Source organism: Morone saxatilis, unplaced genomic scaffold, assembly GCF_004916995.1.
Source record: "Morone saxatilis isolate NCDOM2014 unplaced genomic scaffold, NCSU_SB_2.0 Contig7, whole genome shotgun sequence".
NCBI lineage: Eukaryota > Metazoa > Chordata > Actinopteri > Moronidae > Morone > Morone saxatilis.
Window position 1 is genome coordinate 12605471 of NW_023340246.1, and position 14456 is coordinate 12619926.

Below are 14456 nucleotides of genomic sequence, written 5' to 3' on the forward strand. Positions count from 1 at the left end.
AATTTGAGGTGAGGGTGCAGCTGCTACGTGGCAGACAGACTGTCCACCTCTGCCTGCTCACCATAGTGAAACAACAAATAAAACACTGGCAATGCTTTCAAGGGTAAAGATGCCATTGTGTAACTTGCTCTGCGGTTTGTGCACCCTCTTTCTCTTCAGGTGAAGTAAATGAATAAAGATATATTTTGGCTCCTGATTTCATTTTAATTCAATCATGAGTCTATACTTTTCAATTGAAAAGCCTTAGAAGGTTGCTGTAACTCAATATGAAAAGCAAAATAAGATTTTTAATAAATACGGTATATAAATAAATGAATAAATACTGTATATTGCGAAATCATGAGTTGGAATGACCCCTAAAAAGAACCTGAAACAGTTTCATATTAATGCAAAGTTCTTCCCTGTGACCTTGTTTCTCAGCTGTTACACTATTGCACTAGCTCACAGGCAAATGGGAGAAAAGGAAAACAGAAAAAAGATATAAGTAGTGAAACTTATTGTGTTTTTGTTTCCTGAAACACTGGTAACAATGATCTGCTTTTGCAAACCAAGCTGAGAACCAAATCGACTGGATTTGTGAGGATATGATTACTTTTTAGCTGGAGGATATTAAGTTTGTATGAGAGTCTGTAGGAGTGATTTGGGCCTGCAGTCAGCGTGGGCGGGACTTTCCACACTTTTTTTGTCATCACGCTCCAATAGGCAAGAGGCACCTTGTTTCATTTATGAGCACCTAAAGGCCAAGTCCTATTTGAAGGGACTCAACACAGTGAATATACGCAGAGTTGTGCCAGTATGAAAGGGCACAGCTGAGGACATTTATTGTACACTGTACACACTCTGCTGGGTTCTTCATTGTAAAGCAATATGCTGCACTAGCTGTCTTCAGTACAGCCCTGCTACAGGTAGGCTGAAGATCTGTGAACAGATGTGATCTATTTTTGTATATCTACATACATACATATCTATGGCAGTGTGGTGTTGGCTTTTTCCAAACAGCACGGCTATTCCTGCTCTTTGAGCTCTTTGTTTAAGTGTTTGCATGTGTCTACTTGCATCTGTATGTGTGTGTGTCTGTGGTAATGTAAGGGTGTGGATGGGTGTGTTCTTTCTGTAACGTGACTTATCAAGCAGAGGAGGGAGCTAAGTAACAAAAATTTGACACCACAGTATTTATCCTTAGCACTGTTAGCTTTACTAGATTTACTAGTGTGGACGATTTACTTATCAATGTCTCCTGGAACTTTCTGAGGTTGATCTCGTGCTGTGGTTGGAGACTATATGGCTTCAGGTGGAGCCGAGGAAGACGATGGAGGAATTCCATTGGACATTGACAACGTGCACATGCTCCTCCAAGGTCAGTCTATTCCTGTACTTTTGTGGATGCTGTGTCATGTGATGTGCTGTGGTGGGGAATCACACTGGTGGCCCAACTACGAACTGTGTTGAGGAGATGCTATTTAATCAATCTGTTATGACATTTAATATGTACACAACCTAATGAAATGCCTAAAAAGTGAAAATGAAAGTGGTGGAAACGATAACTGGATTTTGAATGACATGTTAACAGTCAGGTTAAGCTAGTTCACTACTTCTCTGACATTTAAAGTAATCTAGTTAACTGCTGTACCCTCAGTTACATATGGAAGAGGGAATCTGTGACATCTCAGTTTACAAAAAACTGTTTGATATATTATTATTGAGGGGATTTTTGCAGCTTCTGTCCTTACTTTCATTTTTCAATTTTAGAAGAATCAGGACTTTCATAATATCTATCTACCTATATTGCTCCATTTCTATTCTCCTCTTTAATTTAATTCGGTATATCCTTTGTGTCATTAGCAGTATAAAAGAATACATGTTTTTTTTTTAAATGCAGTTAATGATATTGTTGTTCAGCCCTTCATGCTGACACAGGAAAACCTGAGCCACACCGCCTTGCATGTGACACAATTATATAAATAATTATATAAATGAAACATTTAATTGCTCAAACTGGTCTGAGTAATTGCCTCCAAAGTCACCCCATTCATTGATCGGACAAATGATTTAGTTAGTGAACATACAGGTAAATCTTGTCTTTACTAAACATGCAGCTGTTGAATTAAGTGTTGCATCTCTGTAAACAGTTTAAGTATTAAAAGGGAGTATATGTTGTATGTGAGCTGAAAATCTCCATTTTGATGGATGTGCAGAATGTTGTCATAATATAATGCTGTAAGAAGCTGTGCTTTTAAATACAGCTGTGGTTTCATCAGTGTCCAGTACCAATAATGTACTTTAAAATAAGGTTTGTACTGTGCATCAGGTAATATCAGAAATAAAGTTTTGACAATGCATCAAAATAAACAATGCCAAGTTCCTGAGTATAACAGTAAAAATAATTCACATGGTAAAATATCAAAATTATCTACATGTACACATACTCTCACAGAATTAAATCATGTTCGCATTATATTTGTTGTAAACGTGTAAAGATCAATGATTGTAATTTGACCTGAGAAAACATATTTTACTGGCGCTGTCTTACAATGGCCTGAAGCAGGAAGTTATTATCAACATGTTGAAGCCTCTTACTGCTGTTTGAATTGGGCAAGTCAGGTGATCTGGGTGGAGTCGAGTGATTAAAATGAGAGAGTAAGAAAGAGTTTCCTGCCTTGGCAGGCTCTTAAACAAACAACTCACTCACTGATATACAAGAGTGAGTTCATCTGTAAGTAACTGTGTTTTTCTGCCTGCCGCAGACAAAACATCAAGCTCCTCAGTTCACTATAGACTGAATCATAAATCATAAAATAGTCTCAACAGCTTGTTTGTACTCAAGTCATGTTTGTTCTGCAGGAAAAGAGACTGTTGTGTGAGTTTACAATTTATCCTTAATGGCAGCAGGAATAAATAAATTCAACATTGGACATTGTTACTAACTGACTCATGGCTGGCAACAAAAAGGGAGGCCACACACAGAGATATCAGTCAAAAAAGATCAGTATATCAGTCATGTTAGAGGTGTGTGGGTGAGTGAAATGTGTGTTGGATGGTGCAGCAAACCAAACAAGGGAGAGTGCTGAGGGCTTGTGCTGTAGGTCAGGCTGAGAGAGATACTGCAACTCCCAGAATTTTAAATTTTTCAGTTTTCAAGAGGTTTATTGTCATATGTACAGTAAGAAACACAGTGGTTTATACGTACAATGAAAATCTTACTTTGCCCAAGTCCCTTTACACAACACACAAATAGAAGAATAGAATAAAGTTAAAATATAAAAATGAAAATACAAAATATAACTAAAATATAACATACAACTTAAAGTGCAGAACAGTGTAGTAAACAAAGGAAAACCTGAATAAGATGCTCTGTATGCCAAGTGACATTTACATCACAGTGGGAGTGACTAAGTGTGGGGGAGGGTGGTGTGGGCTGTACTGTTTAGGAAGAACAAGAAGGGCAGTCTTCTATAACTTTCTAGGAGTCACACCTACATGGGCAGGTAAGGCAGGCGATCCTCCCAGCTCCACCTACCAGCCAGCCCGAGTATCTATAAAGCAGACAGTTTTATTATGCTTTCAGTGGATTATAAACACAAAATTCTGTAAAATATGGACACCAAAAGGACTTACGTGTACCCAGATGATCATTGGCTCCATATACTATCAATATAATCTTCAAGCTAAAGTGGACAAACCTGGCTCCAAACGTGGTCTACAATCTAAAGTGGCAATTTCCATAAGTAATTTCAAATTTATTTAAGATTTCTGTCACTTTCGAGGTGTCCTTGCTCACCTGGTAGAGCTCGCGCCCCATGTATCAAAGTCCTTGCTGCAGCGGCCATGGGTTTAAGTCTAACCTGTGGCCTTTTTCTGTGTGTCATCCCCTCTCTCTATCTTAAGCTGTCCTGTCAAATAAAGACACAAAGCCACCAAAACTTATATTTCTGTCTCTTCCATAATACTGTAATAATGTTATATATAGTAAAGGTTAATGTTTTGGCAACAGAAGCTAAAGATCTGGTACCTCTCAAGAACCATGTATGATCAAAATCCCCTCACTCTGTGTGCATATGCCTGTCTGCTGGTTCATTATAGCCGTGAGTTTGTCTCTGTGTATATTTGCTGTGTGTGAGAGCGTCAGTATCTATGTCTGTCGCTGTCTTGGAAGCCATCCCGTCTTGTAGCCAGATTCCAGCCGGTAGCCTTACTTCAGCTTAAAGAGGAAAGCCTGCCACTCTGGGTCATCTAGTGTTGGAGAAGGCAGTTATATGTTGTTTAAAGTAGTCTCTTCACTCATGATACATGGATTTTTTCACTATTAGTTATAAGAATGGAGGGTCAAAAAGTCCTTCAGTCCTCTGATATTGGTGAGTAGCTTATGACCTACCTGCAGCTCAGATCAGGCTTCCCACTGCTGCTATAGAGTTTCTGGATTATGGACTACAGCAGCATACAGGGTTTGAGAGTCAGGTTGATTTGAGGAATATACTTAATGTATTTGACATGTGCGTTATACATTTGTTTTCATTAGTTGGTGTTCACAGAATTAGAAAAACTGCAGTTTTAGATCAACTTTTTTGATTGTGAATAAGAGGAACATTTATATAAATCCGTCTGCTGGACTGTGTTTGCATTTCCCTTTTTGGAAACAAAACTACATAAAAGCATTTTTCTAATGGCATTCATATGGCATTATGTTAGTAGCATAAGTGTATTTTATTTGAGCTTATTCACTGTTTGCAAAACATGATTGCATGTATGTGACCATGCTGAGCAGGGATAAATAGATTAAGGGGACTGAGAGAAAATAATAATAAATTAAACCTATTTGCTACTGCCAGCAAACACAAGCTTCCAAAATCCATAAAGAATGAATTGTAAAGAATTATGTTTTTTTATTTTATGTTTATTATCCAGTGCTTCATAACTATATTGATAATTTGAATACATCCTGTTCTGAAAGTGTATTGATAACAATTCTTTTGTCCGTTTCCTAAACAGTGGAGCATGAACAGATTCAGAAAAGGACATTCACCAACTGGATAAATGCTCAACTCTCAAAGGTATTTTGATATATCATATTCATGTGTTATACTCATGAGATAAATGAACAGGAACCTTTGTTGCATTTGTTGAAGAAAACAAGAAACTGCGTATCTCAGCCTCTCAAAGAAGTGTTTTAACTGTGGGTAGTAACAGACTGCTGCTATTCTTAACTAAATAAAGACCTGGTGCTTTATCAAAGATACTCTCAAACAAAAGTTTACACTCAGCTGTCTAATGGGATATATCTTCCGAGGATTATCTTTATGGCAGTTGGAGCATATTAGTGGAGAGAGAGGCTGGAGTAGTGATGCAGAAAGGTACTGAAGAGAAAATGTTGCACGCTGCAAGTCTATGTGCTATTCGCAGCATGAGTTAACATGTAAGAATGTATGTATGTATTGCATGACTTTACTTTTCAGAATATTTTAAATAGTCTACCTATTGACCTTTTATTTTCACATACGGTTCAGTAAAAGTTGTCTTCTATATTTTCCAAAACCTACCTATAATTTAGGAGACGTCTCAAGCAAAACCTGATCAAAAGTGCTGATTTGAATTTTTTGCTCGGAGTTGAACTGCTTTCCTATATACAATATTTGGACAAGAGTTAGCGTTAAGATATACAAAACATTTGTTCTGATGAGCTCAACCTAGGGACTGTGGAAAAATGGCATGATGTCATGCTGTGGTAGGGCTGTAAGTGATATGAAGCAAGCTGTAGACTTGCTGACTCATTGCTCAGACTGTGAGGTGCAGTGAAGCGGCTCACCACGGATCTCGTTGGAAAGAGACCTTGAGCTGCTTGTGACTCTCGCCTGAAGTATAAATAGTGCTTCAGTGAAGCAGAACAGCATGTAATCTGAATCCAGTCGCCTCTTCATAACCTCATGTCCATACGACTGCACACTAAAACCACTGGTTCATAACCTGCCATCTGTTACACCTATCTGCGTCCATTAACAACCCCCAACAGCAGAGTCACTGTTGTGACCCCGTCTATAACTGACCCAGAAACGTTTGAATGAATGCACTTCAGTTCAGTCTTGGATTAATTTGTAGGCTCTGACCTTTTGGGTTATGGGATGTATTTGTAAGCCGATAATGTGAAGCAGTTAAAAGTTTCATGTCATTGTAAAATAAATGTTGATATACAGTGTTTGTGTTTCCCACACAGTAGATCACATTCCCACAAACCTTTTTACTTCCTGTTGCACTTAAGATTTTCTTTTGTGGTTAGCAAAAAGATAAACATTTTTCCATCAGCCTTTCACTTTTTCTACCACATGACATGAGGAAACCCTGAACAACTTCCTGTTTTGTATAAAATGATGCAGATAATTTCCCATCAAATATGACAGAGTGAACTAGGGTTATTTATATTTGTTTATAGACAGCTGTCTAATTCATTATCTAATTTATATTTGTACAAGGTCTCCAATGATGATACATTTATCTTGATGCTGTTATTGTGCGGAGCACATTTGACAATATGTTTGGACTTTCTTTTAATGTGGTGGATGCTTTCATGGTTAAAAATCAGTAGCTAATAGTAATTAAATAAGACTTAATTGTGTGCATTGTTGCAGATATGCCCTCCCTCATTTGTGTCAGACCTATTCTCTGACCTCAGGGATGGGTCACAGCTGCTCAACCTGCTGGAGGTGATGAGTGGCCAACCTATGGTGAGTTACTACAACGTGCTTCTGATATCACTGAGTTGAATATATTTCAAATTCCTCCTACAGTAAAGATCTGTAATTAAACAGCAACAACATGTATTCGGGGGGTAAAAACATGCTCAAATGAATATTATAACCACAATAAAGCTGTAATTTGTCTCCACAGAAAAGACAAAGGGGCCGTGGGTTTTTCCAGCAGAGGGCCAACATTGAGACAGCACTCAACTTTCTAAAGAAAAAATCAGTAAGTTTCTACACACAAAAACATGGTACCTGAATTTGCAGTTTGTATTATTAACATTTGTTGTGGTTGGTTGGTGTAGATCAAACTGGTGAACATAAACGTCTCAGATATCATTGATGGACGGCCCTCCATCATCCTTGGACTCATATGGACCATCATCCTCCACTGTCATGTGAGTATCAGTGGTGAACTAATGTAACCACATATTAATCTGCTTCTGCTTCTGCTATTGGGAAAAAGGATGTAGAAAGAGAAACAGAAGGAGAAACTAAAGCAACAGCATCTTATGATACATTCTTAATAATTTAAAAGGCACTTGCCTGTAGCCTGTACTGACAGATTTCACATACATGTATGTTTGTATCATTTAAAAGATACTGATAATTTAATATCCAATATATCTATTGTTTCATACACTCTGTTTTAGATTGAGGAGCTGGCCTGCACTCTCTCCTTCAGCTCTTGTCATTCCTCCCTCGACTCTCTGACCAGCTTGGACTCCTGGTCTGGCAGCCCAGTCCCAGCGAGTCCGGTCCCTGCAGGCCGGACATCGCCCCTCCACAGACGCTTCCGAGTATCCGCCAAGAAGACCCTGCTTATGTGGGTCAGGGACCAATGCAAAAAGTAGGTTATGTACCATACATATGAATGCTTAAAAAAGGCTGGTGATTAATTCAAGAAAGGGTGTAAGTGTAAGTTAAAAATGGAGGAAAGAAGGAATGTTTGAATCAAAGCACTGACTTTGCTGTTGCTACAAGGTTGACTAAGACTCTCTTTGGTTTGTCTGCATTAGGGTGTTCATAAAAATGTCATGGACTCCACTTATCCCAAGCAACACTTTTTTTGCTTTAGTTTTTTAGTTGTCCATTTGTCTTTCTGTCTCCAGGGTTGGTTGCTCTGTCAGTATGAGGGATTTTAAGTCAAGCTGGAGAAGTGGAGAGGCCTTCTTGGCCATCCTGTGCTCTCTCAGACCACAGCTGGTGGATCTCTCACTGGTCCGGTCCAGAAGCAACCAGGAGAACCTGGAAGAGGCGTTTCTCCTGGCCGAGCAAGAGCTCCACATCCCCCGCCTGCTAGAGCCCCAGGGTGAGGCTGATTAAGTAGCGCTGTTGAGTTCTAATTAGTGTTTCACAGTATTTCCTAATAACAAAGTGCATAACAAAGTATTAATACCAATCAGAAATCATCATGGATTCTTAACTTTCTTTGACTATGGTAGTTATATTACTTTGTTCACGCTTTTTCCCACGGACACAACTGTGTTACCTTTATTTCTGTACCTAGGAGAAGGTGTAACCTGTGGCTGCAATTGAATAGTTAGAATAAGGAAATTGGTAAATTACTGCTCATTGGAAGCAAAAAGTAGTTCATTAATTTTCATTGGTTACTAATGTATTAGATTATTGAGCAACAAACCTAAAACAGCTGTGCTTAATGTAATTTAAGACAGCATCATTTAAAATGGAAGTTGGGCAGAGTTGCTGGTCGACTGAACAACAGTAAAGCCTTTGTGTGTATTTACCTTCACCACAGATGTTGATGTTAAAGACCCTGATGAGAAGTCTATTATGACTTACGTGGCCCAGTTTCTGCAGTACTCCAATGACATGCCAGCACCTGATGACCATCTGCAGGTAGGAAATCAAACCAATATTTATACTTGCAGTGACACGTTGACTTTTAAACCTTCTAAAGACCTGCAGAGCTGACATCATTGTTTTCAGTCAAATCTACATCTTCCTCTCTTACATTTAAACTTAAGTAAGTTCAGAGTAATACTACCACTGTTTCTTCCTCTGCTGCTTCCCTCCCCTGTTTAGAGCTTGAACCCACTATCTCCTGCATGAAACTTAATTATTTTCCCCGTTCTCTTTTGGTGGCGGTGGTACAGCTGTTTCCTCTGGTCCAGCCTTCTTCTCTCTCGCCTGTGAACTTGCCTGCTCACTTCACTCCAGCAGTTTCTGTCTCACCGCTACGTCAGGTAGCCATACACAAAGCAAAGTCCTTCTTTAATTAATATTTGCCAATTTTTATACGTCTTTCTCCCACTCTGTAAATTACATTGTAATTAGCTATTCCTGCACGTTCCTAAATTTGAAAATTGTTTTTCTGCTGCTGTTTTTCATAGAGCTGAAATACTGTTGAGAAAAACTATTAGGTCTGCATGAATATTGCGCATACTTCTTACATTTGTCCACTGATTATGTAGCTCTAAAGTTGTTTTTCACCTTGATGGACACAGAAGTAGTTACTGACAGTTTGAATTTTAAAAATGTAGGTCTCTCCAAGTGAGCGAGCACTAGAGGTGACTTGCTGGCTGCAGCAAGCCTACCAGGAACTGTCAGAGTCACAGACAGCTACAGAGAAATCAAGCTTTGCAGAAAAATATCAGGTAAGGCAAAGCACAAGCGCTTACAGAAGAAAAAATGAATGGGGGTATATTATTTTGTGTTGTTGTACAGCGATTAGAAGTTGTTACTGTGTTTGGTTTATCAGATGTTTCAGAACCTTGCTGACTCCTTCACTGAGCAAAGGAGACCAGTGATGACCCTCCTTGCTGCCATAAGACGCCGCCCTGAGCTGAGCCAAGAGCAGTGTGCTCTCAGGACAGCGTGGGATCGTCTGGAGGAGGAGGTGGGGTAATCCACTGTGGATGATAAGCAGCAGGGTCAAAGTCTGCCCTCAGAAAGTTTTGAGTCACTCTTGCCCTGCCCCCTATATTGCGTCCTGTGCTGTTGTACGTGTTTTTTGTTTTTATGCATTTGTAAGGGAGTTATTAATCATTATGCAATATTGAATTAATGAGAAAAGAGTTTACTCTAATGGCTCTTGCTGATTCCTTTCCTTTGTCTCTCCCCAGGTGAGTAGGACTCATTAGACAACGTTGCAATGACCAGGTTTTGTGCTTTTACCAGGCTGTGTTATGTGTGTGTCATTTCTCAGCTGCAGAGACGTAAAGCAGACCTGGACTCGAGTCTTCCTCCTCCTCTGGACTCAGTTGTTGTGTGGCTGCAGCGTGCGGAGGCAGCACTACACGAAGAGGGAGGAAGAGGGAAAGATCATGCAGATGCTGCTAAAGAAGCAAGAGCTCAACAAGACACACTAAAGGTTATTCTTATTTTGAAGCTACAGAACAAATTTGAGCTTTCCTGTTCTCAAAAAACGTGTATAATCTTGTTTTCCCTTTTTTTTAGACTTTAATTAAGGAGATGAACCACCATGTCAATGTCCTTGATACCTACCACAACACTGATGACTCGGGGAACGTAGTAGTGCCCATTGAAAAGTTTGATGAGATAACAAGACGGTGCGTGAATATTAAAATCAATATTCCCAAATGGATCTTTAAACCAAGCAATCTTTAAGTCTCATTAAAAGCATCTGCAGTTAAGGTCCACTAAAATAATGAAATAATGCATTAACACCTTTTTTATTTGACAACAGTTTAACCAATATTCGAGTCACAGCCAAGTATCAAGGGATCAAGTTGGAATACCAGGAATCCCGTCACACTGTTCTGGATCTCCTGGACCGCATCAGTGCAAAGGTTCAGACCTGGAAAGCTCCCTACAGATCCCAGGAGACAGTTCTTGTGCTTCTGCAGGACTGGCATGTAAGTAATTGAAAGAGAGAGAAAATTGTTACACCAATAATCAAACTTCCAAAGGATTCTAGAAAAAATGTGTTAACATAATTAAAATCTAGTGAGTCATTTGACACATTTAGCTTACTGAAGAAAAAGTGATGACTTCTGGTTTTTGGTTTGCTGTCTAGGAGACCGTGGAGCGCCAAGGCCTGCTTTTGATTCTGATGGATGCTGTCCAAAACCTGAAGGAGAAGGCAAATGTTTACACCGGCAAGGCAGCGCTAGGTATGAGCTAAATATGTTTATGAGAAGAGTTCTGTAAGCACAGAAGTCTTGCTTATTATTTGACACACACACACACACACACACATTCTTCACTCCCCAGGTGAAGATTCCCAGCATGTTACTCGTCAGGTGAAAGAAGCAGGAAGTGAAGCTGAATTGGTTGCACAGGCTGTGACGGCTGTGAAAGGGACGATGGAGAGAGTGGTGTCTGCGTGGGAGACTTACAACAACTGCCTGACTTCTCTACAGACATGGCTGGCACAGAAGATACAGTCAGACGCCCAGTCTTCATCTGTGGGGACGCAGGTATCCTCAGCCTGTTTGTTTGGGAATTTTGTTAATGGATAACTCAGAAAGATTCCGTTATGACTTCAGTGTTTGAAAGCTGCATGTATTTAATCACTCTATATCCCCCTTGCATCACAAATTAAGAGAAACTTATATTCGCATTATTTTTCTATCTTTTGGTTGGGTTGCTGTAGGATATGAGTGAGTGGACATCATGTCAGGCTAAGTTAAACGAGGCGGGGAACTGGCTCATCGAAGTGACAGAATCTTCAATCAGTCTCGCTCTGGCCGAGCAACTCAGCAAGGTCAACATGCAGTGGGCTGAATACATGAAGAGGACAATGTTTGTAAGTATACATGTTCTCACTGTTCTTTCCACAGTGGCATAGACTGTACATGAAGGTACAGTTCAGATTAAATGAATAAATGAATAAATGAATAAATGAAATTAATTTTATTTATTATTCATAAAATTTACACCAGGATCTGCTTAAATAGTATTGTAGTTTTTCATCTGAAGCTTTTTTTCCAGTGTTATTTATTTTATTTTGAATGCGACAAAACAAAATGTGACATAACAGGTAACCTAACAGGACACATAGGCATCAATAAAAGTTGCTATTCATGAAGCATGTCTTTCTTAGGAACTATCCTCGGAGCCCAGTGTTGGTCCACTGTGTCTTCAAATGGTGCATTCACTGACCCAGGAAGCCAGCCTGCTACTGAGGCAGCCACTGGAGGTGGCCTCAGCCGCACTGAAGGCTAAAAGACAGAAACTACAGGTTGGCAAAGTTGAATACAAATGTAGGGATGGGTAGATCAAAATCAACAGCAAAATAAACAGTTTTTAAATCTTTGCATGCCTGAGCTAGTCTCTCTATTTTACTTCTTGTCTTTCAGCTCCTGAGTAAAAAGATGGCAGACGTGGACCTTTCATCTCTTAGTCCATCTCCAGACTTTCAAACAAGCAACATAGAGAAGCTCCAGCAAACTCTCCCACAGGTACCCTGTTGCAAAAATGCAAGACTAGGAAGAGGAAACAATACGGTTGTTGCCGTTGTTACAGTATAATTACAACAATTATTGGGTTTATAATTTAAATATTATCCCGTGTACAAAGAGCTCCTCTCCTGTATTGTTGTATAACAAACTAAGGATAGGGTTCAATCCCAGATTGAATCCAGAGGTAAAATTGCTTTTACCTCTACAACAGATGCTTGGTGAAGCAGAGAGGACCTGTGGAGAACTGCAGCGGGCTGCATCCAGGCTGGAGGGCCGTCTAGCTGAGCTGGACCACTGGGGCACAAAGGCCCTGGACTGTCAACAGCACCTAAAGGAGAAAAAGCCCAGAGGACGTTCTTCATTGGAACCTGCAGCCAAAGTCAGCAAGCCAAAACTTTGTGCATCTTCTAATATATTTATTAATATTTTTGTTTTTTATGTTTTTATGGTCCTTTTCACAGAATTTACAATTCACAAATGATTGTCAATCACAAATAATGTTTATGATTCTAAGATTATATTCTGAGTTTTTTCACTATCTTTTGTGGCCATGTTTAATCGTGCAAGGACTCTCTATGGGTCAGGGGAAAAAGGGGCATCTCCCTAACCTGGGTAGGGCTGGTGCATGCACATTGACATAGTGCTAAAATTGGGTTTGCGTGACTTGGGCCAAAGCATAAATGTGTCCTATAATATTGTTAAACTATGTTATCGTATGCTTTATATCCTAAAAAATGAAACAATACAGTACATATAACACAATAAAGGCTTTGTAAACTTTCTAGGTGTTGGTCTCTCGAGGGTTGCAGTTAGAGGGCCAGGTTGTAGCTGAGGGACAGGATCTGCAGGACCTTGTGGCACGAGTACAGAAAACCTCTCCTCTGCAGCACCTCAGTACCACTGGCCTTCAGGACAGGATCTCAGAGGCTGTATCCCACTGCCAGGTGAGTTAAATGAATGTATGGTAACTTTTCCAGTTCTTCAACATCATATATGTATGTGATTTGTACATGTTTAATTTTTTTAGGAGATTCTTGGAATGTTTAGTTCACTTGGGTTTCTGCAGCGTGTTGAAACAGCCCATCAGAGGCAGCCAGAGGAAGGGTTATTTGTTGTGGCCAGAACCAAACATGTTGACCAGACTGGGAATGTTCTGCTGCAAACCCAGGACCCAAATCACCTTTCACCTGGGGTTCCATCTCAGATGTCTCAACAAAGGACAAAAAGTCTCCAGGATTGGCCTAAAAACCAGCACATGAACACTCAAGATGAAGCCACCATTGTTATACCCCATGTCAAAATACAGATGCTGCCTCAGCCTTTGAGGGGACCAGTACCTCATATTCACTCTAGTCTACTAAGTCCACTTCCAGAGGACAAGGAAAGCTCATCCCCTTCACAAACTCATATATCGAAATCCAGAATAAGAGGGCAACCAAACACTCTACAGAGTAATAAAACATCTCCACAGCCACCAGTGATGGTCCGCAGTGAGGTTCACTCAAAAGCCCAGTCAATGGCGAGAAGCAGACTGGAGAAGGCCAGGTTTCGTCTGCATGGACGCATTCAGCAAGCCATCAAGTTATTTGGTGGAAAAGAGTTTTCAGAGTCGCAAGCCAAAAGAAAACAGGTAAAATTTTTAACATGAAATGATCATGTCAAATCAACAAATGTAAATGAATGAATGGTAATTTACAGTGATTTACTTTTAAATACCCTAACTGGAACTTCATTTTCATCATTTGCCAAAAAAACACTTTTGCACTGCTAAATAAGTGTGAGACATGTGTTGCTTATCAATTGCTTAAAACAGAGCAAATACATCCAGACCTTGGAAACTCAAAATTTAATTTTAGAATTAAGACACATTATTTAAAGGTCTGTGGTGTTTTGCTTTGCACAGCTGCCCGTTTGTATGTGTATGCTTGTCCAGCTTTATGTCTTTCTGTGCAGAGAGCTTTAAAGATTCTGCAGCCTGCTGTCCTGGAGGAGTTCCTGAGTGCAGTCGAGGGTTTTGGGGCCTTTTGCACTGGGCCCCAACTCCAGGACTTGATGCTCCTCTCTGACTCAGTCAGAGGGCAGTGGGAGGTACGACAGGGACTATACACAGACGACTGGTGCACCCACTAAGGAGGGCTACTTCTGTCATAAAGAAAGATTTAATTCAGTTTTAAAACCAGCTTAGTGACTTAACCATAGAATATATTTATAAACACACCTAAAGTTTACTGGGTTTTATTGTTTTCTCATTTGTTTTAATACAATCAATAACTACCTTGATACCAGTCTCATATCTGTCTGTTAAAAATTTAACTCAGCCAGGCAAGACTTGTTTAATCTG

The 14456-nt window shown here is 39.8% G+C and overlaps 1 protein-coding gene across 11 annotated transcripts in view; it reads left to right on the top strand.

Moving 5' to 3' along the window:
- Window positions 1–762: 762 nt before the first annotated feature.
- Window positions 763–14456, top strand: part of LOC118340470 (nesprin-2) — an 87615-nt gene continuing 73921 nt past the window's right edge. For 9 of the 11 annotated variants that reach the window (XM_035678458.1, XM_035678466.1, XM_035678464.1 and 6 more), the window contains exons 1-24: window positions 763–905; window positions 1253–1357; window positions 4987–5048; window positions 6618–6713; window positions 6877–6954; window positions 7034–7126; window positions 7382–7578; window positions 7841–8040; window positions 8488–8588; window positions 8846–8935; window positions 9233–9346; window positions 9451–9588; window positions 9898–10062; window positions 10149–10261; window positions 10399–10567; window positions 10729–10825; window positions 10926–11131; window positions 11308–11460; window positions 11758–11895; window positions 12014–12115; window positions 12327–12494; window positions 12901–13059; window positions 13143–13745; window positions 14069–14203. In XM_035678458.1, the coding sequence (XP_035534351.1) occupies window positions 1282–1357; window positions 4987–5048; window positions 6618–6713; window positions 6877–6954; window positions 7034–7126; window positions 7382–7578; window positions 7841–8040; window positions 8488–8588; window positions 8846–8935; window positions 9233–9346; window positions 9451–9588; window positions 9898–10062; window positions 10149–10261; window positions 10399–10567; window positions 10729–10825; window positions 10926–11131; window positions 11308–11460; window positions 11758–11895; window positions 12014–12115; window positions 12327–12494; window positions 12901–13059; window positions 13143–13745; window positions 14069–14203 (3453 nt within the window). In that variant the 5' untranslated portion in view covers window positions 763–905; window positions 1253–1281. Of the gene's footprint in view, window positions 906–1252; window positions 1358–4169; window positions 4353–4986; window positions 5049–6617; window positions 6714–6876; window positions 6955–7033; window positions 7127–7381; window positions 7579–7840; window positions 8041–8487; window positions 8589–8845; window positions 8936–9232; window positions 9347–9450; window positions 9589–9897; window positions 10063–10148; window positions 10262–10398; window positions 10568–10728; window positions 10826–10925; window positions 11132–11307; window positions 11461–11757; window positions 11896–12013; window positions 12116–12326; window positions 12495–12900; window positions 13060–13142; window positions 13746–14068; window positions 14204–14456 lie in introns of those variants that run through there. The other 2 variants (XM_035678467.1, XM_035678465.1) reach the window with 2 other exon arrangements.